At 46.0% G+C, this 21,309-nt stretch overlaps 1 protein-coding gene across 1 annotated transcript; it reads right to left on the bottom strand.

Moving 5' to 3' along the window:
- Positions 1 to 562: 562 nt before the first annotated feature.
- On the bottom strand, positions 563 to 1,567 carry NPBWR2 (neuropeptides B and W receptor 2; the record flags this gene model as incomplete). The annotated part of the gene is made up of 1 exon (XM_083873439.1): positions 563 to 1,567. Exon 1 carries the CDS (start codon positions 1,559 to 1,561, stop codon positions 563 to 565), a length of 999 nt encoding a protein of 332 aa, XP_083729565.1. The 5' UTR covers positions 1,562 to 1,567.
- Positions 1,568 to 21,309: the final 19,742 nt, after the last annotated feature.

Here is a 21,309-nt window from a genome sequence, read left to right as displayed (position 1 = left end):
GGTGGGGTGGAAGATGGACATCCTTCAAAATCAAAAGAAACCATAAACACACAGGAACACAAATGAACATGAAAATAGTTTCTTTTCCGTTCCAAATACTCATCCTCTGTTTTATTGATGTTTCACTGAAAGTCCTCGTTAGCTCTGCTCCATTAAACAATCCTCCTTAATAACACAGTGATAAAGAACTGAGCTTTGCACTCAGCTGTAAATTGGTCTCCAGCCTGTCTGTGTTGTACAGCAGATGGCAATAAAGGACCACTCTGTGGCAGAAGCACACCCCTGAAAAGGAAACGTTCTGTCCCTAATAATTCAAAGGGTGAAATTAAAAATCAGGATATAAAAATGCAACTCTGAGAAGTTGGTAGGAGCAAAGAGGTGAAATACAAGAGTTGCAAGTGGGCAGGACAAACCCTGTTGCTGATGAGGATTACAAACAGACCACACATAACATGTAAACGAAAGAAAGGACATTGTGCATTCATTGGCTGCCCCTTCAGTCTGCAAATTTGCCCCTGAAAAGCCCCAGAATGGCAGGGACCTGCCAGCCCCAAACCCCTGTTCAAGAAGTTCTGCATTCTAGCAACTTCCGGAAGCTTTTCCGAAAGCTGTCATCCAGGAAAGCGTACAGGAAAGGATTCAAACATGAGTTGGCATAGCTTAGGCTGGTGATGAAGTAGGATATTCCAATGACCATGGAAGTCTGGGGTAAGTCAGTGGTCAAAGCCACGATGGTGGCCAAGTGGAAGGGGGTCCAACAGAAGAGGAACACAGCCAGAACTATGAAGACCATAATAGTGACTTTCTTCTTGGCTTTGTCCAGGGCTCTGGCATTGGAGTTCAAGTGCATGTTCCTCAGCTTGTAGAGCATCATGGTGTAGAGGATGCAGATTGTGGATACTGGAATGGCAAAGCCAAGGATGAGGGTGTAGATCCTGCTGGCTTTGAACCAAAACCTCTCAGGCTTGGGGAAATTGAGACCACAACTCTTGATCTCCAGGTCGTCGGTGTAGACATTGGCAAAGATGATGAAAGGGAGGACTATGATGGTGACCAGGATCCAGATGCACAGGCTGACAATCCTGGCTGCTCGGTACGTGCGGTGGGGCATCCTCTTGGACCTGACTGTAGCCACTACCACCAGGTACCTGTCTATGCTCATCACTGTCAGGAAATAAATGCTGGAGAAGATATTGTAGTGATCTATGGACAAGATGACCTTGCAGAGGATTTCCCCAAAGGGCCAGTAGCGGAGGAGGTGCTCCACAATATTGATGGGCAAGACAAGGGTGAACAAGTCATCAGCGATAGCGAGGTTCAGAATGAACATGTTGGTCACAGTCTTCATCTTGGGGGCCTTGAGGATCACATAGATGACAGCAGTGTTGCCTGTGAGCCCCACAGCACAGATCACAGAGTAGATCACGGGCAGGACAATGTAGAAATCAGCTGCCTGCTCTTGGAGGGTGAAGTTGAACCTCATGCTGTTTTCCAGGTAGCAGCTGTTGCCTGTGTTGCTGCAGGAGCTGTTCAGATCATCCCAAAAGGAGATGTTTCCCATGCCTATTGATCACAGACCCGCCTCAGATACCACTGAAAGCCTGGCTAGCCCTGGAGTGAGAGGTTTTTTGTTTGGTTGGGTTTTTTTCCCCCCGTCCTGTGAGAAGCAGCTGTTACCTCATTTAGATGCAGCTTATTTTCAAAGATGAGTTGTGAGGCTTCATGGACCACCTAACTTACCTCTCCCCCCTGCTGGAGAAGTTAGATTTTGAAGTGTTGACAGGAGAAAAAAAAATGTTTTAAAGACATAAGGCTCCATGAACCAAGCAAACAAGAGAATTATGACTCTAAATAAGTCAAAGAACTCTTCATTCCGAGAGCATTCCGGTGAGCTTTGGCTTTTACTGGGGGAGTTGAGTGGCTCCTGTTCAGCTGTCTGCAGTGATAGTTCTTCTGGGGCTGGCAGGAACAAGGAGGCAGAAGGGGGAATTTTGTGCCTGGCTGGCTGTTCACAGCCCTTGCAGGACCTGAGGGATGGCTGCTGTTTCACTGGCACAGCGCTCGCTTTCTGTGCCGGAGCAGAAGCGTTCCAGTGGTTAATTAGCGCCTGCCTTTGTGTCGGAGTTCAGGCTCTTCATGGACTGGCATTTCACAAACAATGAAGAAGTTTCTGACACTGCTACTCCCCGTTCCCAGGGTCCCCTAGTAAAAGAGGGAGGGGGAAAAATAGTTCAGGGAGTATTTCTGAAATTAACGGTTAAAGGGGATTACCCTGCAATCAAAATAGACCTTTAAGCAAGAGCTATGAACTTAATCACTATGAAAACCATCCCCAGTACAAAAAACTGGCAGCACCCCAAATTTGTCACGGACGGACAGACAAGCCTGTAATCTCAGAAGTTCAGGATTAATCAGGGAAGAGGGAGAAAAGTAGCCTGAAAGCGAATCCACTTTAGAGACATTGCAAGAATCATCCCGTCTGTAGCAGTTACCACATCCATCACTATTGCCTGACCCATACTTCCAAGAATTCCTCCACAAGGGATGAACAAACAACCGACCCTTACCCCCACTGTGGAGATCAAAGGTTTGGCAACCCGTCCCAGGCTCTGCAAAGAGAAGTGCCTCACTTCTCTTGCCTTTTGTTGTTGCACAGCAATAAAGTGAGCGGGACTGCCGGCTTTGGGGATGGAGGGCTGAATTGTCCCTTACCTGGGAAGCGTCTCCGCTGCCTCCTCCAGCACCTGCTGCTTGCACTGGTGAGCCTCTTCCCTCTAATCCGAATTGGAGGAGGGTCTCTGGGTTGCTGACGTACCAGGATTTGCAATCAGATCAACATGATGCTTCTGTGTGTGCGCGTTGCATGTCTGAGCAATTAGCACTTGCTCAGACCAGGGAAGGCGGGGGAAACAAAGGTTTTCTGTCTGCAGGATTATTAAAATAGTAAATACTGTGGATGTTCCCTCCAGGAATGAGGGAGAAGTCGAGGGACACAGGCAGGACCCAGGACTGGCTGAATGAGGGATGCATGAAACGGTGGGAAGCAGGGGGTTAAACTGCTTCAATAGGGAACAGTGGCTGGTTTTAACAAAGGGAGTAGGAGGAGGGTGAGCAACATTACAGCGTGCAAAATAAACAAATAAACAGATATACCTTTCCAGATCTGTGCTGTTTTTGGCTGCTCTGGAGGAGTTTGGCTGGGTTTCTTCAGCTGGGTCTCTAATCCAGCTTTGGAAATTCAATGAAATCTTTCAGCTGTGCATCAGGAGGTGTAGGAGTCCCGTAAAGCTTGTCGGAGATGCACCCCAAATTATAGAGCAAGAATGTAAGATCACTTTACCAGCATGTCCCTAAAGAAAAAAAGAAAAAGGAAATCAAGAGTCTTTTGATTCTCCTTTAGTCTTTTAAATGTTGCCTGACCTTTGTTTCAAGTCAAGGCAAGGGGAAACACAGGCATCCATCACTCCCATGCCTGCCTGTGTGCATTTAACCAGGGGGCACAGCTCATAGATCTGAACCATGGAGCCAAGAACTGTGTTCGACTTTGCTCCTCTTCTTTGGATGCTTTTATATTCTTCTGGCAAGATTATTGTGCACCAGTAGCTGGGTGGGAGTAAAACATTTCACTGCACTTCTTAAGGCCATGGCTACAACTGACTTTTCAGCAGATGGGATTTTTTTTATGCCCGATGTATAACTCTTCAAGATATTTTCTGTATCTTGGCCAAAATCTAACCAGACATTGGAATTAAGGAAAATTAAACAGGAATTATATTGTCCAATTATATTTCATAGGAATGGTAGGGATGATACTTCAGATGAAACACCCCTAGAGCTTTCCTCTTGCCTGTTTTGGGAAAGCTGGTGTGGTTTATAAGGAGTTGTAAATGAAGCAAGGCATTGATATGTCTGCAGGGGGAAGGCAATTTCCAGGAATTGCTGTTGTCTTTTTCGGAGAAGAAAATACAGGAAGGCAGAAAAAAATCAGGAGAATGTGATGTTATATGATGATCTGTAACTATTCCCTGGGAAAAAAAGGGTTTGAAAGTATTTTTCATCCATAATCCTTTGAGGCTTTCTGTTTTTCAGCATAAAGTAGATCTCTGGTCTCTGGGATAACTTAAAAGCTGCTATTTCTCTTCCCCAACACTGTTATCTTGGAATTGGCATCATGCTGCCATGGCCAGGGGTCTGTGCCTGGCTGCTGTGTGTTTTAGGGGCTGTGGTGAGGGGCTGGGAGCTGAGGGGGGCTGAGGGGGGCTGTGGTGCTGACGATGCTCCCTTGTGCTTTACCCTCTGCCATGTGCTTTACTCCTCATTATCCATAGTGAGCATGCTCTCCGTGCCTTGGTTAGGATGTGCTTGATTAAAATAACCCGTCAGAGATGAGATGGAGACTAATTAAATCTCATTGCCTGGTGTGGGTAGAGGGGCTTTTGCTTATATGCCCCGAACAAATTACTGGCACCTGCTTTTGGAGCTCCTTGCCTGGTTCTCCAATAAATCTTGTTTGCTTTGGGGAGAACAATTGCCAACAGATCTCAATTCATGTAGGAAATTGCTTTGCAGTAGGAACTGTTCTACCAACAGAAGATATTTCCTCTGTGTCTCTGGGCTCAACCAGAGCCAGAGGCTGTGCACAGAGGAAACAGATCTGTGTATATTGGTGTGATGGGGGATGCTTGAAGAGAAGGCTGAGAAACTGTTTTATTCTTCTTATCTTCTCTGGCTGGGCATCCATTGACTTTAAATGTTACAGACATGAAGCCCTGAAAATCAAGAACTGGTTTGAAGATGCTGCTACAAAGGACATGAGCTGTGTCAGAGCTGCTTGGACCTAATTTTGTGCCAACAGCTCCATCATCAGTACAGTGCAACAAAAACAAAGGTTTTATTCCTGGCAAATCTGTGCCATGGAGATGGACTTTGCCTCTTAAAGCCCATGTTCACACTGTGCAGCTTGGATCAGCTGTGCAAACAGAGAAAAGGCAGCGTTTTAGGGAGGGGGAAATCCCTGGCAATGCTAAATCAGTGGTGCTTTATTGCCTTCATAAAGCTGATGTGCTGCTGGCTCCAGATAAAGGCCATCCACCATTTTAGAGTTATGGAGAACCCGTTTTGTTGGGCTCCTGCTGCTGTCAAGGAGTCAAGTTCATCTCAAGGACACAGATACACAATCAATAGCCTGTTTACCAAAACAAAATGTTCTCGGTTGGCTGTCTTGCAGTTGCTGGTTATTAAGGTGATTTATTTGTATGAAGTGTTCAGGTTTTTAAAAGCATTGCAGGTTAATAATATAATCAAGGAGTAGTTTGGGTTGTAAGGGACCTTTAAAGGTCATCTAGTCCAACCCCCCTGCAATGAGCAGGGACATTGTCCACCAGATCAGATTGCTCAGAACTCAGCCATCCAACCTGACCTCGAATGCTCCCAGGGATGGGGCATCTACCACCTCTCTGGGTAACCTGTGGCAGTGCCTCAGCATCCTCATTGTAAAAAAACTTCCTTCTTATAGCTAATTTAAATCCGCCCTCCTTCTGTTTAAAGCCACCCGCCCTTGTCCTATCACAAGAGGACCTGCTATCCTGAGAAATATCCAGAACTGATTGTCAAATGGGCTGCAATTGCTTCTGGCAGGTAAGTGTGCTTGGTTAGGCTACTTGTAGGATAACATTCATCCACAAGCTGGGACATCCTCCTGCTTCCCCTCAAAACCTTCCCAGCCTTACTGAGCCAGGCTGGCTTAGACAGGTGATGGTGCTCACCTTGTGGGACACCCCAGGGAACCAGGCAAGAGCTGCAGGTGATGATTTTTTTCTGAGGGGTGAAACTAGGGCAAATGTCTGCATCGGTAAACTGGTGAACTGTGGGCAAAGAAAGTGCTTTTGAATGGTGATAATTGTCATGGATCCAGGGGCTGGTGACACATCCTGCTCACCCAAAAGCTGCAGTGAAGGCAAAGGGGTACAGGAAGCGATTTAAGGAAAATTGGAGTAATGAGTCTATAAACGGCCTGTTTTTCTCAGGGAAAGTACATATCAATAACTGCCCCGTCTGTCTCTGCAGGGGAGCAATCGACACAAGGGCCGTGTTAGCAATTTCCTCAGACCAGCTGTGGTGGGGAATAAAAGTTGTGTAGCACCGGGAGCTGGTGGGTGGCTGACTGGAGCTGTTTGTTCTCTGCAAGGCAGGAAAGAGGTTGGGAGGCTCCTGCAATAGGTCAGTCCTCATTTCCCAGCACTTCTTGGACACTCTGGCTCTTCTACCACACTTTCCCCAGCCCTGTGGTGGGGACTGGGGCCACCCAGAGGTGCCACCAGCCATGGAGGGGAGTGGCATTGTTAGAGGCTGTCCGGCTCCCAGCAGGAGCTGTGCTGTCAGATGTGTTAATTAAGAGAGCTCTGGTAGAGTACTCGTGACAGTGGGAGCAAGGACACGGTGCCAGTCTTGCTGCAATTAATACTTATCTGTGAGAATTTAGAGTGCAGACAGAACCCTGATTTAAACACCCTCATTTCCTCTCCCACTCCCTGCTGGTCTGGCTTCAAGCAGCCTTACTCCAGAGAGAAATGAAAATCTGCTTCCATTCCAGGATGCTTTTATTCTCCATCATTTTTCCCTGCTTTTCTCCAGGGCTGGAAGTGAGCGTGTACTTTGGTTGGTTTGCTGTCTGTTCAAAGCAGAGCCCTTTGGAAGAGAGAGTTTTCTGGAAGTGGACTGTCTGCTTTTCCAGTGCTGCTCCTCACCTCTGTGGGGTGTGAGGGGCTCGGGGCAATGGCCTGGGGCTTCTCTTGTGTCAGTGCTGCCACGAGGAGTGGGCAAAAACTGTCCCACGGCTCTGACTGTGCCAGAGATGTTGCTGCCTCATTGTCCTTAACTCTGGAAGCAGAAGCTAATCTGCTGCATCAATCTATGGATCGTTTAGTCCTCTGGACTCGGAGCTTTTGTGCTTCCCTATCTCAGAGTTCTTCCAGCAGCCCATGTGAGTGACAGCTTTTGTGTAATTTTCCCGTGGGACCTGTGAGGAAAAAGGGTTGGATGTGATGGGACCTGGTGCCACAGAACTCCGGAGTACAGCTAATTGCTTCCTTTTGGAGTTCTCTTGACCACGGAGATGTTAACAGGTTTCTATTTCTGCTGGTTGCTTTTATCAGATGTGCACAGTGTGTGCAAGGAGGTTCTTCAGTACAGCTGAAGATTAAGACGTAAGGAGGAATCCTAATTTGAATGGATGAGAGCAAAACCAAAATAAAAGGATGTTTTTTTGCCCGAAGTTAGAGTGAGTCAGCAGGTAGGAATCAGCTCTTCCCTGGATCCCTGTCCTTTCTGTGCTGCTGGCAGATGAGGGTGTCCTGCAGTGCTGTGATCCATCAGCATTCCTGGCTGGAATATACATTATTTAGTTGCTATTAAGCTGGTTGTAACACGGCTGCTAAAAGCCGTTGGTATCTGCCACGTCCAAGTGAGATGAGTTGTCACTTTGACTTTTTTAATGCCATCTGAGCTGTCACTTGTGAAAAGTCACCCCTTCTGTCATTGCTTGACCTGCTTGGAAAAGCTTTGAGTCTTTACAAACAACAGCACTGCCATAGGGCTAAAATGTGTCCTTGGAAAAACAGCCGGGAGCCCTTCAGGGATGCTCACCAGGGAGCAGGCTCTGTGCAATATATTCCAATATCTCTAAGCAACAGCTTAATGTGTTGCCTTGTCTGCTTAAGTAGCACAGCTCCTCTGGCCTAAAAGCCTCGTCAGCAGAGGGTTATGGAGTGCAAATTGCTGCTGAATGAATTTGCTGCTTTGTTCACTCTTGTTTCCCCTCCCTCCTGTGTTATGACAGTGAAATGACTCATCTTCACCTTAATATCATGTTTTAGAGAAATGGTCTAATATTTCATTGTTAAGAACCCCAAACCAACAAAACAGATGAAATCTGCCTTCTGGTTCAACGTTTTCCAGTGTAATTATACACAGCTGGCAACTTTCTGAATGCTCTTTTGGCCAGCAAACATTATGGAGTACAAGGTTTACAATACCATCAATTATTGTAAGGAAAAAAGGGAAAAGCGGAAGGCCTGGTTTGAGCTTAGTGAACCTTGATTCTGGCTTTGGATTACAATCATTTATTACAGCTCTGTTATACAATTAATACCAGCCTGACCTACTGAAATAGGACATCATAGTTCTTGTGGCCATGTATGTGCTCACGAAATTTTAATTCTAAGAGCATGAGCCTTGTTGGTTATGTCAGTGTGATAGAGAAATATGTAAGTTGGATGACTAAGGTGAATTGAGTAGGAAATGTTGTGCTGCAAAACTCATAGAAATAATTTAAAATGCAGAAGATAAAAGGCAAAGGGAAGGGAAGTTTATGGTTGGTTCGCTCTGCTCATCTGCACCCCATGGTCATAGTGGGCATGTTTGTGCAAGTGAGGGATGGACTGGATTCAGTGTGGGCCCCAGAAACAGCCAAGAGAGCAGTGACAGTCAGGGACACCCAGCTCTTCTCTCTTTAAAATCTAATTTGAGCCCCAAAGCAAAGCCCCCAAATTTAATTCCCTGGGGATTGAAGCTGTAAGATCTTTGACTGGGGCTTTCACAGCATGCTGGATAAATAATGACCCCATCAGAAATGATATTGATGCAAATTACAGGTAACAAAACCAAAAAAAAATTTGGATGCTAATGGAGGAGAAGCAGAAAAAGCAAAGAAATAAAGGATACACCTCTGTGTTTTCTACAGGGAATAATTTCTGAAGTGCAGAGCTGGCCAGGCCATGCAGGGCCTCCTGCCAAGGGGAGTGATTTCAGACAAGTGCTGACTGCGTGGGAGAAGGTGTTTTGTGTTGGAAGGCTGAGTTATCACAGAAGTTTTTAACTTTTAATACTTGGTAATATTGTTGTCATTTTATCAGTAAGGAGCACACTCAGGCTCTGAGACATCTCCATCTCCACCAGCTTCACAACTCCACTTGAAGGCAGAGGAAAATTATTATTCTGTGTAAATGACCTGTTTTCACCAAATTCTGCAAACTCTTACTGAGGCTCCTTGCCATGAAGTTGATTTTCTATTTATTTTTCCCCCTGCCCTTTTTTTTTTTTTTTTTTTTTTTTTTTTTTTTTTTTTAATTTTTTTTTTTTATTTTTTTTTGTAATAAGAAGAATTGCTTTCTTCTTGCAAATGTGAAGTAAATTTCTTCCCTGTCTGGGATATCAGGAGGTGCAGGAGCACATCCTGTACAGAAACACTCCCCAGCTGCATCAATAATCTTTTTGTACCGCTCAGTGAGTCCTAGAAAACTGCAGAGTAGTTTTGTGTCTCTGCAGGTTACTTGGCAATCAATTCTTCATCTCTGATAGATCCTAATTTACAGGGAGGATGTGACGAACTCCCTCCTCTGCAATCAGGAGTTGGCAGTGCCCATTCTTCTGTGGGTGCAGCAGAATAATATCATAGGAACAGAGGTGTTCTGCAGCATTCCTGCTTGGTTTGCTCCTCATTTTGTGGGGCAGACAGCAGCCTTCTACAGCCCTAATAAGGGCAGGGAATTTTCTGGACTGGGAGGAAAATCATCCATGAGAGAGGCAGAATATGATGCTGTTACCCATGGCTGGTGTTCCCACCTCTCTTGTTGGATTTCCCTTCCTTGCTGCCCTGGGGCATCTGAGTAACGGTTTGTAGTGATGTTATCCATGCTGAAATCAGTCAAAGAGTTTATGGACTTGTTTCCAGCATGAAAACAAACCCTGTTTTGTTGGTTGTTGTCGTGGTTTGAAAGCAAAACGAGTGAGAGGCTCCAAGTCAGAAATATAATTTAATAAGAAAAAAGGTAAAAATAAAATAAAATAAATGCAATTACACAATGGGCCACTGACAGAGTCAGAATACAACCTGAGCAGGATGGTGGAAGCAGTCCAGATGAGGGGCTCTTCCTGAAGCAGTGATCCTGTAGGAAGGTCTGGTAGCTCTGCTCCTCTGGGAATCCAGTGGGTAAGGGCTGCTTGCACTGTCCCACATACCAGCTTATATCCAGGTGGGAATGCTTGGCTCCTCCCCCTGGGTGGAGCATCTCACAATGGGATGAGGAGTCGTGAAGTGGGTCCTTGATGGCCCATTAAACAGAGATAACTCCTGGAGGGAGTTACCTGTGAGTCATGGGCCAGGCGTTAATGGGCCATTAGCAGAAGACACCCCAAAGGCAGGGGCCTGGGAAAACACTGCCCCACCTGGTTTCAACAGTTCATGAAGATGGTGATAGAATAAATACTTTGTGTACATCCTACACTGCAACCCAGGATGGTTGTATAAGGGAAAAATGATTTCAGGTTGAGAGAGGCAAGAAAGAAGTGAGACAACTGCAGGGGAAGGGGCATCTGTACAACCAATCAAAATGATTGAGCAGAAGCCAAATGTTTTGTTTATGTTAAGCTCTAGTTATAGACTCTAAGTTGTTTGTTCACACATTCACACATCATCTCATTGGCCAGCTCACCTTGTCCATGAGGCAGGCACGCTTCCCTTAGGGAATTTGATTTGCTACAGTTCAGAACATTCATGGCCTCCTTTATCTTATTCTCGTTGTCTTGGTATTCTTGTTTCTCATGCTCTTCTTATTTTAGCCCTGTTTTTCTCAGTAACCTTGATGAATTCCTGAGGGTTCTAATAACAAAACTGCAGGTGGTATGATAAGATTACTTTCAAACAATTTAGCTGGTGCATCAGAATGGCCTGTTACGCAGATAGATTGCTACAAGTGACCAGTGAATTTTTTTCATGTGGCTGAATGGAGGGAGAACAACCGTGTGGCGTGGGAGATGTTTTGTTAATGTAAAAGCAACAAAAGCAACCCAAATAGTGAGTGAGCATCACTTGAGCTGCACCACTGTCAGTAAGAGCTGGATCTCTCCTACTCCTTCCCCTGCCAGAGATACTTGTGTGGGGCTGATTGTCCCTATCATTTACCTTTGGATTGCACAGCCGTTTCTTAGAAAACAGTTGGCTTTTCAGACTCTCCTGAGCATTCAAGTGAGTCCAGGAGATGTGGCAGTGGGCTGACAAGTGGGTTTGGATGGTCTTGGCTGTTGGTTGTTGCTATGTTTCCTGGTGCTCCTCTTTGTGATGGAGCTATTTGCTTGTCTCCAAATCGATCCTGGGCACGCTGCTTTCGTGGAAGGCAGAAAAGCTCAAGAGAAAAAATGTGCTTGAAATTACCTGTTCTGAGGAAATGCAATCACTGAGAATTTTCTGCTAGAAACTGCTTGTGAACAAAGATGGACCCTGAATTAGAAATCTGCTCTTGTGGGGGTCCTTTACACTGACACAAAGCTCTCTGTGCTTCTCCAGAGCATTGTCACCCCACAGGAGGATGTCACTTCAGGAATCTCCTGGCAGGGCAGGGAGAGGGGATTTGACATCACAGCTGCATGGCTGGGAAAAACATCAAGATAAATTCTCCTTTTCTGTCCAGGAAAGCCAATGTGTCTGCCTGCTGTATTCCACGAGTAGGAAATCAATTGCTGAGGGATTTCTGCTGGGAGATTTGTGCTTTATGAAATTCATGCCAGGGGCAGAGGAGGACTGGGGAGCTGGAAACGATAGCACTGTCTTCCTCCCCTCTGCTGCTTTAATTGTTTGTAATGATTTAATAAGCAGCACTATTCTTCCCTGCAGCAAACACAGGCATGTGGCTTTTTATTACCTTTATTAGGGCCTCTGTTTGGAATTTCTTTGCTGTATTTCCTTCTTTGCAGGCTTGGTCCAAAGCTTGGAGAAGGTGGTGTGAAAACTGGACTTTATGCTGTCGAATTTCTGAGTGTTGAGCCAGCACCAAATCCGTGCAACAATATGGGAGGGAAATAATAAGGACAAATGACATAATTTAAACAAGGAAAAGCTCTTGGCTTTGGCACTTTATGTGCACAAATACACACCAGGAGAGGAAAAGAAAATCAGGTACAAGTTCCCAGTACTTGCAGAAGAATGACTGGAAATAACTTCCTGTTTAGACTGGAAATTAGGAGAAAATTCGTACCCATCAGAAGGGTGTTGAAGTGGAGCAGCTGCCTTGTGACAACAGACAGATGGAGCAGTGAAACCCCAATTAAAGGCTTTTAATGTGGAGTTTTTTGGGTGTTGGGGACTTCAGAAGCAGATCTTTTGACTCCCATGGGTGATGGAGAGTCCCCAAGGGAGCATCCCTGTCCCATTCCAGGGACCTGCTGCCCTGGTCCTGCAGAGTGATTTGGGTTGTACCTGATGGCTCAGCAGAGCTTGGGGAAATGCCTCAACTTTTTTTGGATTTGGATGGCAATTGGGTGAAATCGAGTTTCTCCGCTGAGGGATGGAGTTGAGAGCTCTCACGGGTTGAGCTTGAACATTTCTTTAATCTGTCCCTCATCCCAAAAAACCCCCAGCAGATCCCCTGCTCCTCCCACTCTGTGTCTGCCACAGCTATGATCCTCAGAGCTTTTCCCTTTAACTAAAAGAACTGGAAATTGGCTGGGTTTTGTTGCCTCTTGGCATCAAAATTGTCTCCTGTTGTGCAGCTCGGGGGGAAAGAAACTTCTTCAGTTTCTTTCTAAGAGTGTTTTATTCCTCTTTTTGAAGAACTGGGAAGAAACGCTTCTTTTTAAGTTGAGAGAGCCAAATTCAATTCTGTTATCCTTTTGAGGAAAATCACCAAGTTATTTATGTTGAAAGTAACTCCAAAATTTTGAAGAGATCTTTTGAGAAAATATTTCTCTTGGTGACTGATTACAAGTGGGTATGGGAAGAAACTATTTGCCTTGAACCACTCAAAGCAGTAATTTCTTCCCAAAGAGGAGATGTAATTACGTTTTCTGGGTGAAAAAAAATAAGTAGTAGTGGACCAAAGTAGATTCAAGCTGATCTCCATTTGCTGCCAATGACTGAGTTAAATGCACTGGGTTCCTATCAGCTCTGTCAGACAAGACATTGCTTTTGGGTTATTGGGGGTTTTGTCAGAAATCTTTGTAGCATGAATAGTTCATGGACTTATCTCTGCTGGCTTCAGCCATTCCTGCTGTCCATCATATCTTCCTATTATAAGGTAGCTCTTTTCATTATGTGGTCTTTTAATTCAGGTATCAGAGCCTTTTTCTACTTCTAGCTCCAGTTTTCAATACAACAAGCATTTTCTTATCTATTCAGTGGTGGCCACACAAGTGAAGACAAGGAGCTGGCAGGTGATAATTTATGAAACTTTCTATAATGGGAAAAACTCAGCATTCGATTTCCATCTCCTTAGAAATCTCTATTTTTATTTTTTTTCCTGTCTCTTGTGCTCTTTGTGGCTGTCTGAATTTAGTGCTTGGAAATACAATTTTATGGATCCCAATTATTTTGAGACAAAATAATCTTGTACATTAAACCAAATAAATTCAACTTTCTAATATTAGGGCAGTTTGACATCCAGGCTTGGGGACCTGGCAGTTGCTAGTGCCTGGCCAATCTCAGAGCATAGAGTTAGTCTGATTTAGGTGAAATTTCATTCATTGGAGACAGAGTAAAATTGCTTCTTATTTGCTCAGCACTAAAAATCCATCTGAAGCTGGTTGCCAGGTCTTGCTGCAGCTTCTGAGTGATGGAGTGAACTCCTGCAATGGCACCATGAAATGCAGACCAGGATAGAAATATTAAAAAATGGCATTTCCAACTATTTGCTGGCCCTGATGTTCTGCTGTTGGCTTGGTGCTGTCAAAGGGGCTGATTTTGATGGTTTTAGAGGCATTAACCTGGGCAGTGAAATCTACCTCAGGAAGCAATTGCATCTCTGGTCTCTGCAAGTGCCTTTATCTCTTTCATACTCCCCAGCACTGAAATCCTGAAAGGACTGAACGAATCTGAGGCTTTGAGAAGGCCCAATAGTGACAGATTTTGGTGAGATTTGAGTCAGGAGATGGAATTAGCAGCAGAAGGTGCTGTAATCTTCATCCTTATGCTCTCCTGCATGCTGATGCAGTGTGAAGGAGGCAGGGATTCCATAAAGCACCTTCTGTATCTCTTGTGGGAGAAAAACAAATGGCAAATTCTATAATTCCTTATGGTTTCAGGCATGTGTCATGTGGCCGTGTTGCACTCCAGGGTCAGGCTCTGCCTCTGCTCTGCTCTCTGCTCTCTCTGCTTCGGTGCTTCCAAGCTGTCCTCTGTGATTTTTATTTGCAAACCACCTCACTGACCAGCTTACACTTTGCTTTAAAAATTCAGCAATATGTTGACGGCTGAACAGGTCCCACAGCTGGGGAGAAGGATTTGAGATGTAATTTGCATCACAAAGTTGTTACAGTGGGGAAAGTGTCACATCCCTCCTGTGCCTGGGGCTGCTAATCTTGTTCCAAACACTGAACACCTCTTCAGCTTCTCTCATTATACCTAAATTTGATTATTGCTTTGAGTGCACACCTCTTTCATGCAGGCTTTTCCTCTCTCCTTGGCTGGACTTGTCAGGCCTGAGAATTTTTGTTGAGCCTTGGGACAATTCCCCTCATCTATCCCTGCTCCTAATGCTGTTTTGAATTATCTTGGGAAGCTGAGCATGAGGGAAACTGGGGGGACTGTAGTGAGAGGAATAGTGAGGCCCCGAGGCTGAAGTGTAAATGCAGAGTCTGGGTTACCACAGTCTGCAGTGTTGTGGGGATTTGGGCCCTGCAAACTGGTGGTTTTGTCTGTGAATGGCTGATTCCTTCTGTGTATCTCCTCTGGAAATTCCTGTGCACCAGGACTGCAGCTGCACCAAGTACCCAACAGCTGTGTGGGACCCAGTGGGAATCATTTATTTGCTGCTTTTGATGGAAAGGTGTGTCATAAACCTCAGTGTCAGGGAGGGGACACGTGAATGCTGCTGCAGAGCCCCCACACGATGTGTGGAGACAGCTCAGGAGAAGATGAAGAAAAACCAGGATTAAATCCCATGTGCTGCTGAGCTGTGTCAGAAAATGCTTGGAGTGAAGTCTGTGAAGTGACTGGAAGAGCTGGATAGAAGGGGCAGCTGTGAGAAGTGTGTGGTACATCAGTGATGTACCTAATAATGATTTTTGCACAGAGATGAAAAGGTATCATTTTGCATGGCCTGAATGTCTGTGTCTGGAAATTCTGTGTGTTTGTGAAACAAGCTGTGCTGAGCTCATCTGGCTCTGAAATATCATCTCTGCCCCTTAGCCAGGAACAGCATCAGCGTTCTGAACAGATTGATAAAGATCAGTCATAACCCAGAAGCAAACCTTGGCAATAGACATGTGTGGCAGGTGAGGAGACCGAAAGCTTTCATTATTGTTCTTGGAGAATGAATTCAGCAATCAAAATCCTCTCTCTTGGCATTAAAATACTTTAGGATCAGCTCTGCCCCGGACTGTCAATGTCAAGTATTTCTCTGTGTGGCTGGGGGTCAGTTCTCCCCCCGTAGCTCTCTGCAAGTTGGTGCTAATTAAAGATGTTCTGGAGGGTTCAGATGTTTTCATTATCAGGCAGGGAGAGCAGAACAGGGATTACAAGTGCTGACGTTTGCTGTGCTAGAAAGTGCAAGGGACAAATTTGTGCCAATTTGTGTCCCGCCTTTAACGGGGAGGATCAATTCTTGTTGTGCTTGTAGCAGAGTCTGGTGCCAGAGGGGTTTCCAAAGGAAATCTTGGCCCATGTAGGCCAGAGGCCTCAGGGCTGAAGGTCCCTCCAGGCTGGCTCCAGCCCCTCAGGGTGCCCAGGAACAGGGGTTGCCCACAGCCCAGTGCACCCTGGTTATCCCTGGGGTTACCCAGGGAAGAGCCATGGATGAGGCTGTGCAGGACCACGCAGGCTCAGCCCTGCTCCCTCACGGGATCCCATGGGACAGGGCCCACGGGGATTTGCCCCTGCAGACACCAAATGTGTCCAGAGAAATGGCAAGGACAGGGTGACCTCTGTCAGTGGGAGCCCTCTGTGCACAGGTGCTGGCTCTCCTGGGGTGGCTGTTCCAGCACCCGCAGTCTTGGGGAAGATGAATTAGGGAAACCTTATAAATATGATTGCTTATCAAAAGATTCTGAAAATACGAAAGCTATAATAGAAATGAAAGGTTACTTTGAGTTGTAGGATACGGAGTCTTAGTTACTATATAACCTGAAGACAATAGCCTGGCCAGCTGAAGCAGAATCCCTTTTGATTGAACAATACCTTTCTGCTGGCTAAGGCATCCAAAGGTCAATGTAGTGAAACAGAAAATTCTAAGGAGTAGTTTTTAGAGTTTAGAATATAACACAGTATGGTAATGTAGTAGTTCTCGTAGGCTGTACATGGATTCTGTAGGATTTTGTGTCTTGTATTGTGTGGTCACTGTAAATTAGAATATTCATCACGAAAGGAGATATAATGTATTGTAACAAGGACCTCACTCGCTCCCCCCTACACTCTCTCTCTCTTTCTCTCTCTTACCTCTGCTCTCTTATGCCACCTTGCTCTCTCACTCCCTTCTCTCTTAGCTCTTTCCCTCTTGCTCTTTCTCCCTCTCTCTTTGGGGCTTCCCTTCAGCCCAGGCTGGTGGCTGAAGGCAAGGCCCTTTTTACCCATGACCCTTGCAATAAAACCACGCATTCTAGAATATCTCAGGTCAGCAGAGTTCCTTCTCTGTGCCGTCCACGGATGATCCTACACCCCAGAGACCTCCTGCCCTGGGAACCTGGAGAAAGAGAAAACTGCAACTTTGCTTCCTATGCTCAAAACAAATGCAAAGAGAACTGGGATGTAGAAAAAAAAGATTCTTTATTTTCAGAAGAACAACAACAAACATGAACTAGAGAACATCTGTAAGAATACTTGTAACAGCAACAATCGATATAACGTATTTACAGAAGAACTACTAAGTTCATATCTACTATCGTATGAACTACTACGTTTCATATCTACGGAAAAGATATGAAACGTATTTACAGAAGACAAGAAGTCCTAAAACCTATATCTCATAGAGAACAACAAACTCTTAAACGTATTTACAGAAGAGGGAAAAAAGTCCTAAAACCTATATCTCAAAGACAACAACAAACTGCAAAACATATATACAGAAGAGTGGCATCTGTGTCTGGGATTTTCTTCAGACCTGGAAGAAAAGCAAGTGCCATGGTCAGTGCAGTCAGGCATGAAGGGTGTTCCCTGTGCTCCCAGGCTGGCACACGCTGGCACAGCTGGCACAGGGTCTCTGCTGCCAAAACTGAACCTGCCTGGGGTTGGGGGCTGTGGCCCTGGTGGGATGGAGCTTGTGTGGCCAGCAGCAAGCACTGGGCAGGCTGGGGATGGTCACCAGAATGCAGTGCACAGGGGGTACCATGTCCTTGGGCAGGGACAGCCCCACGCTGGTGTCAGGGGAGCCACTCTGCCTGTGGGGAGCACATACCAGTCCTGCTGCTGGCATTGGTCTTCATCCCAAGACAGTGGCCTCCTCCTCATCTGTTTCATTGACATCCGAGTCCTCAACGTACTCTTCTATTTCCTCCTCGGTGTCTTCCTCCTCGTCCTCCTCCACATACACCTCTGACACTTCCTCTCCAGTCTCTTCTCCGTCCTCTTCTTTCTCTTCCTTTGTATTAATCTGTATATCTGCCTCAATGGGCTCCACCATATCCTTTACATCCGCCTCCATCTCTTCCTCTCCTTTTTTCACTCCATCCACTTCCATCTCCTCCTCTGCATCAAGCTGTATATCCACTTCCATGGGTTCCTCCGTATCCACCACATCCACCTCCATCTCTTCCTCTCCATTCTCTTCTCCATCCACTTCCATCTCCTCCTCTGTATCAATCTGTATGTCCACCTCCATGGGTTCTCCCTTGTCCTCCTCCACATCCACCTCCATCTCTTCTTCTTCTCCCGGCTCTTCTATGTCCTGCTGTGTATCAGTGAGTGTATCCACTTCCAACTCTTTCGCGCTGTCTGTGACAGCCTGCAGAGGTAGCAAAACCTCAGAGTGGGGTCCCTGTCCCACACCATCTCCACAGAGCTCCAGCCCACCCAGGAGGTCCAGGGGTGTCCGCCTCCCTGGAATGGCACCGTACCTTTCCCAGGACAAATACAAACATGGTGCAGAGATGGGTCCAGCCAAAATCCAGCCAAGCGGGAGGTCTCAGCATTGAGGCAACCTGCAGAGGCATCAACACCTCAGAATGCGGTCCCTGTCTCACACCATTGCCATGGAGCTCCAGCCCACCCAGGAGGTCCAGGGGTGTCCACCTCCATGGAATGGCACCTTACCCTGACCAGGATAAATGTCAGCATCCTGTAGGGATAGATCCAGGCAAGATCCAGGCAAAATCCAGGCAATCGGGATCTTTCAGGACTGATGGAGGTATCAGGGAGCAGGTAACAAGCAGGGTGACAGGAGTGCTCTTGGAGCAAGGGTGAAGGGTGGGCTGACACAACGGCCAATGGTTGTGTTGTGCTCGTTGCTGGATGCTGGAAGTTGCAGTTGGAGCATGGATTGTGACCTCAGAGCTCCCAGGAGTCGAGGGTCATGCTGAAGTGGCCATTGGAGACCATGGAATGATGGAATCCCTGAACGGTTGGGCTTGGAAGGAATCCTACCGATCATCGTGTTCCAACCTGTGGAATCTTCCCCCAGACCGTGGTGCTCAGAGCCCTGTTCCCACCTGGCCTTGGATGTTCCCAAGGATGGGGCATCCACAGCCTCCATGCACAGCCTGGGCCAGTGCCTCAGGACCCTCAGTGTAAAAGAGCAGCAGCTTCCTTAGATCCAACTTAAATCATCTTCCTGCAGTTGAAAGCCATCCCCCATTCTCCTCTCACCACTGGTCCTGATGATGCAGAGCAAAACCTGCAAATATAGTGGTGGTTTAGAGCCTGGGGGCTACAGCTAAATCCAGTCAGAAGTAATTCCTGGAGAGCTGAGCCTGGTTTACATTTTCTGGAGTTTGGCTGTGCCAACTTCACCAGTCATTTCTAACAAAGCAAACCAAAAACTCAAACCAAAACCATAAAGTCCCAAACAAACAAACAAACCAACCCAAACCAACCCATGAAACAAATAGATAAAAACCTCCACATAAAAGCCAAGGGAATGAGGAGTTAGTATTAGTTGTGAGGATATCACAGCAGGCGAATGGCGGCTTCCCACAGGATCACCATAAAAAGGCACATCTAACAGCTGCTCCAAAATATACCCAACAGGAGAACTATAAAAAGTGATACATGTCAGCTTTGGGGGCAGCTCTGCATGAAGGTGAAGGATGAGCACGCAGTGGTCCAGACCCAGCATTCCCCACCCTCCAGGCTGCTGTTTGCTCCTGATGAGAGACCCTTGCAGGACTGTGGCCCCTCTCAGTGCAGTGGAAATCATTCCCACAGCTCTCAGTTGAGCCACTGGCATTTCCAGAGTGACATTCTGGCACAATCCTACTGCCGGCTGAGCATCTGTGGAAGATCCTGAGCATCTTCATGCCTAGAACCACAAAATAGCTCAGGCTGTCCCTGAACTGGGTTTTCAGGGGAGGTTTTGATATCTCTGCGAGATTTGTTCATCCCTCAACACATCTGACTTTCTATCCAATGATGCATTTGGGTTCCTTCCTTCCTCCTGTGTGCCAATGAGTAACCATCCCCATGGGTGGAGGATATTGTTTGCAGGACAATTTATTCCTGGATTGCCATTTTGCTTCCCTGTCACTCAGTTGAACGTGGTCCTTATCTGAGAAGGACTTACAACAGGTGTGTAGGAATTTTTGGCTGTGAGAGGAGCACAAAGCACATTTTTTGCTCCAAAACTCCATCTGATGCAGTTTCCCTGGCACACCAGTGATTCCCATTCCTCTTCCTGGGAAGAATGTGGAGACCCATTGAGAGCTCACAGGTTCAGGTGGCCTTTGGCTTTGTGTAGCTCATTTCACATGCCCAGTTCCAAGGGCCATTCAAAGAGGCTCGTGTTTGCCTTGCTACCCAGAAGTGCTGTAGTTATTTCCATGAGAAAACAAAAAAAATGATCGTCCTGTGGTGCGGTAGAAATCTCACCAGAACTGTGACTCTGTGAGCAAAGACAGGCCGTGCTTTTTGGAGCTGTAGCAGTTGAGAGTGTGGCAGAGCAGTTTTTGTATTATTTTTAGAGTCCTGAAAGCATTGTTCCCAAAACACTCTTTCTCTCCTGACTTCTGTCATAAACTGTGGAGGAGAAAATGGAAAGGATCAGAGGCTTGTTTAAATTGACGCTTTTTAAAGTCTTGAAATAGTGTCACCTTGATGCATGATACTTTAGAAATTGGCTTAGTAGCACCTATTTCATTCCACCAGAGAGGTGGGATTTAAACTCCCAGCTACACAAACACTGGATTTTGGTTTTCCAAGATCTCAGTTTTCCATCCCTCACACCCTGGTGTCTCGCTGTACTATTTTAAGCAGCCTCAGCCAGATATATTAAAATAATGCTCCAAACAACAACAGAATGAAAGTGTTGCACCAAATAGGGAAAAATAAGAAAAGTGGGTGGCAGTGCTTTCTGAAGAGCTCATGTTGATTTTGCAAAGACCTATGTAAACAAGGCTTGCCATACTTCATTCCAAGAAAAATGCAGATACTTAATAGAAATCTATCTCTGAGGCTTCTAAGTTTAGTCTGATTTTAGATCTGGGAGAAACAAAACAGTTCCAGAGCAGCTGTGATTGTCTGACCCTTGGAAGTGTTCAAGGCCAGGCTGGATGGGGCTTGGAGCAACCTGGTCTAGGGGAAGGTGTCCTTAGTGTGGCAAGAGTTGGAACAAGAGAAGCTTTAAGGTCCCTTCCAGCCCACCACATCCTGTGAGTTCATGGAAAGAAACTTTTGTTTTTCCTGAGCTGCTGCTTTTGCAAGGGGAGGTCACAAATACCCCAGATAGTTTGAAATGCCCTGAGCAGAACCTAGCTGTGTTTTCTCACAGGTGATGAAGGATTTTCAGTTGTATTTTATGGGGAATTTCCACAGGGCAATGCAAGAGCATCTGAATGTGTTTGACAGACAAAGAGGGCCAGTGTGGCAGCAGCTGATTTCAATGGAGCTTTTTCTTCTGTGATCCTGTATAACCTGAGGCACTCTGGGGCTCTTGAACCCGGCAGCTGGGCAAGTTAATCATTGCAACAAGTGAGACATTAACCTGTTCCACTCTCCTTAGCAGGGGTGTGATGAGCATTAAGTAAACCAGTGAGCACTTGCCAAGACGGGAGCTTGTTCTTTGCCAGGGAGGAGGGAGAAACTAGTGCTTGGAGTAAATAAAGCAACTCTGCTTCCCCAGGAAGAGGAAAAGAAGCAATTAAAGATGTGAGTGCTGCATACAATAATTTGCACAAGGCTAT

The sequence above is a fragment of the Zosterops lateralis genome (assembly GCF_965231275.1).
Source record: "Zosterops lateralis genome assembly, chromosome: 16".
Taxonomy (NCBI): domain Eukaryota; kingdom Metazoa; phylum Chordata; class Aves; order Passeriformes; family Zosteropidae; genus Zosterops; species Zosterops lateralis.
Note: the sequence above shows the minus strand (reverse complement) of the source record. Positions and strands in the feature narration are given on the sequence as shown.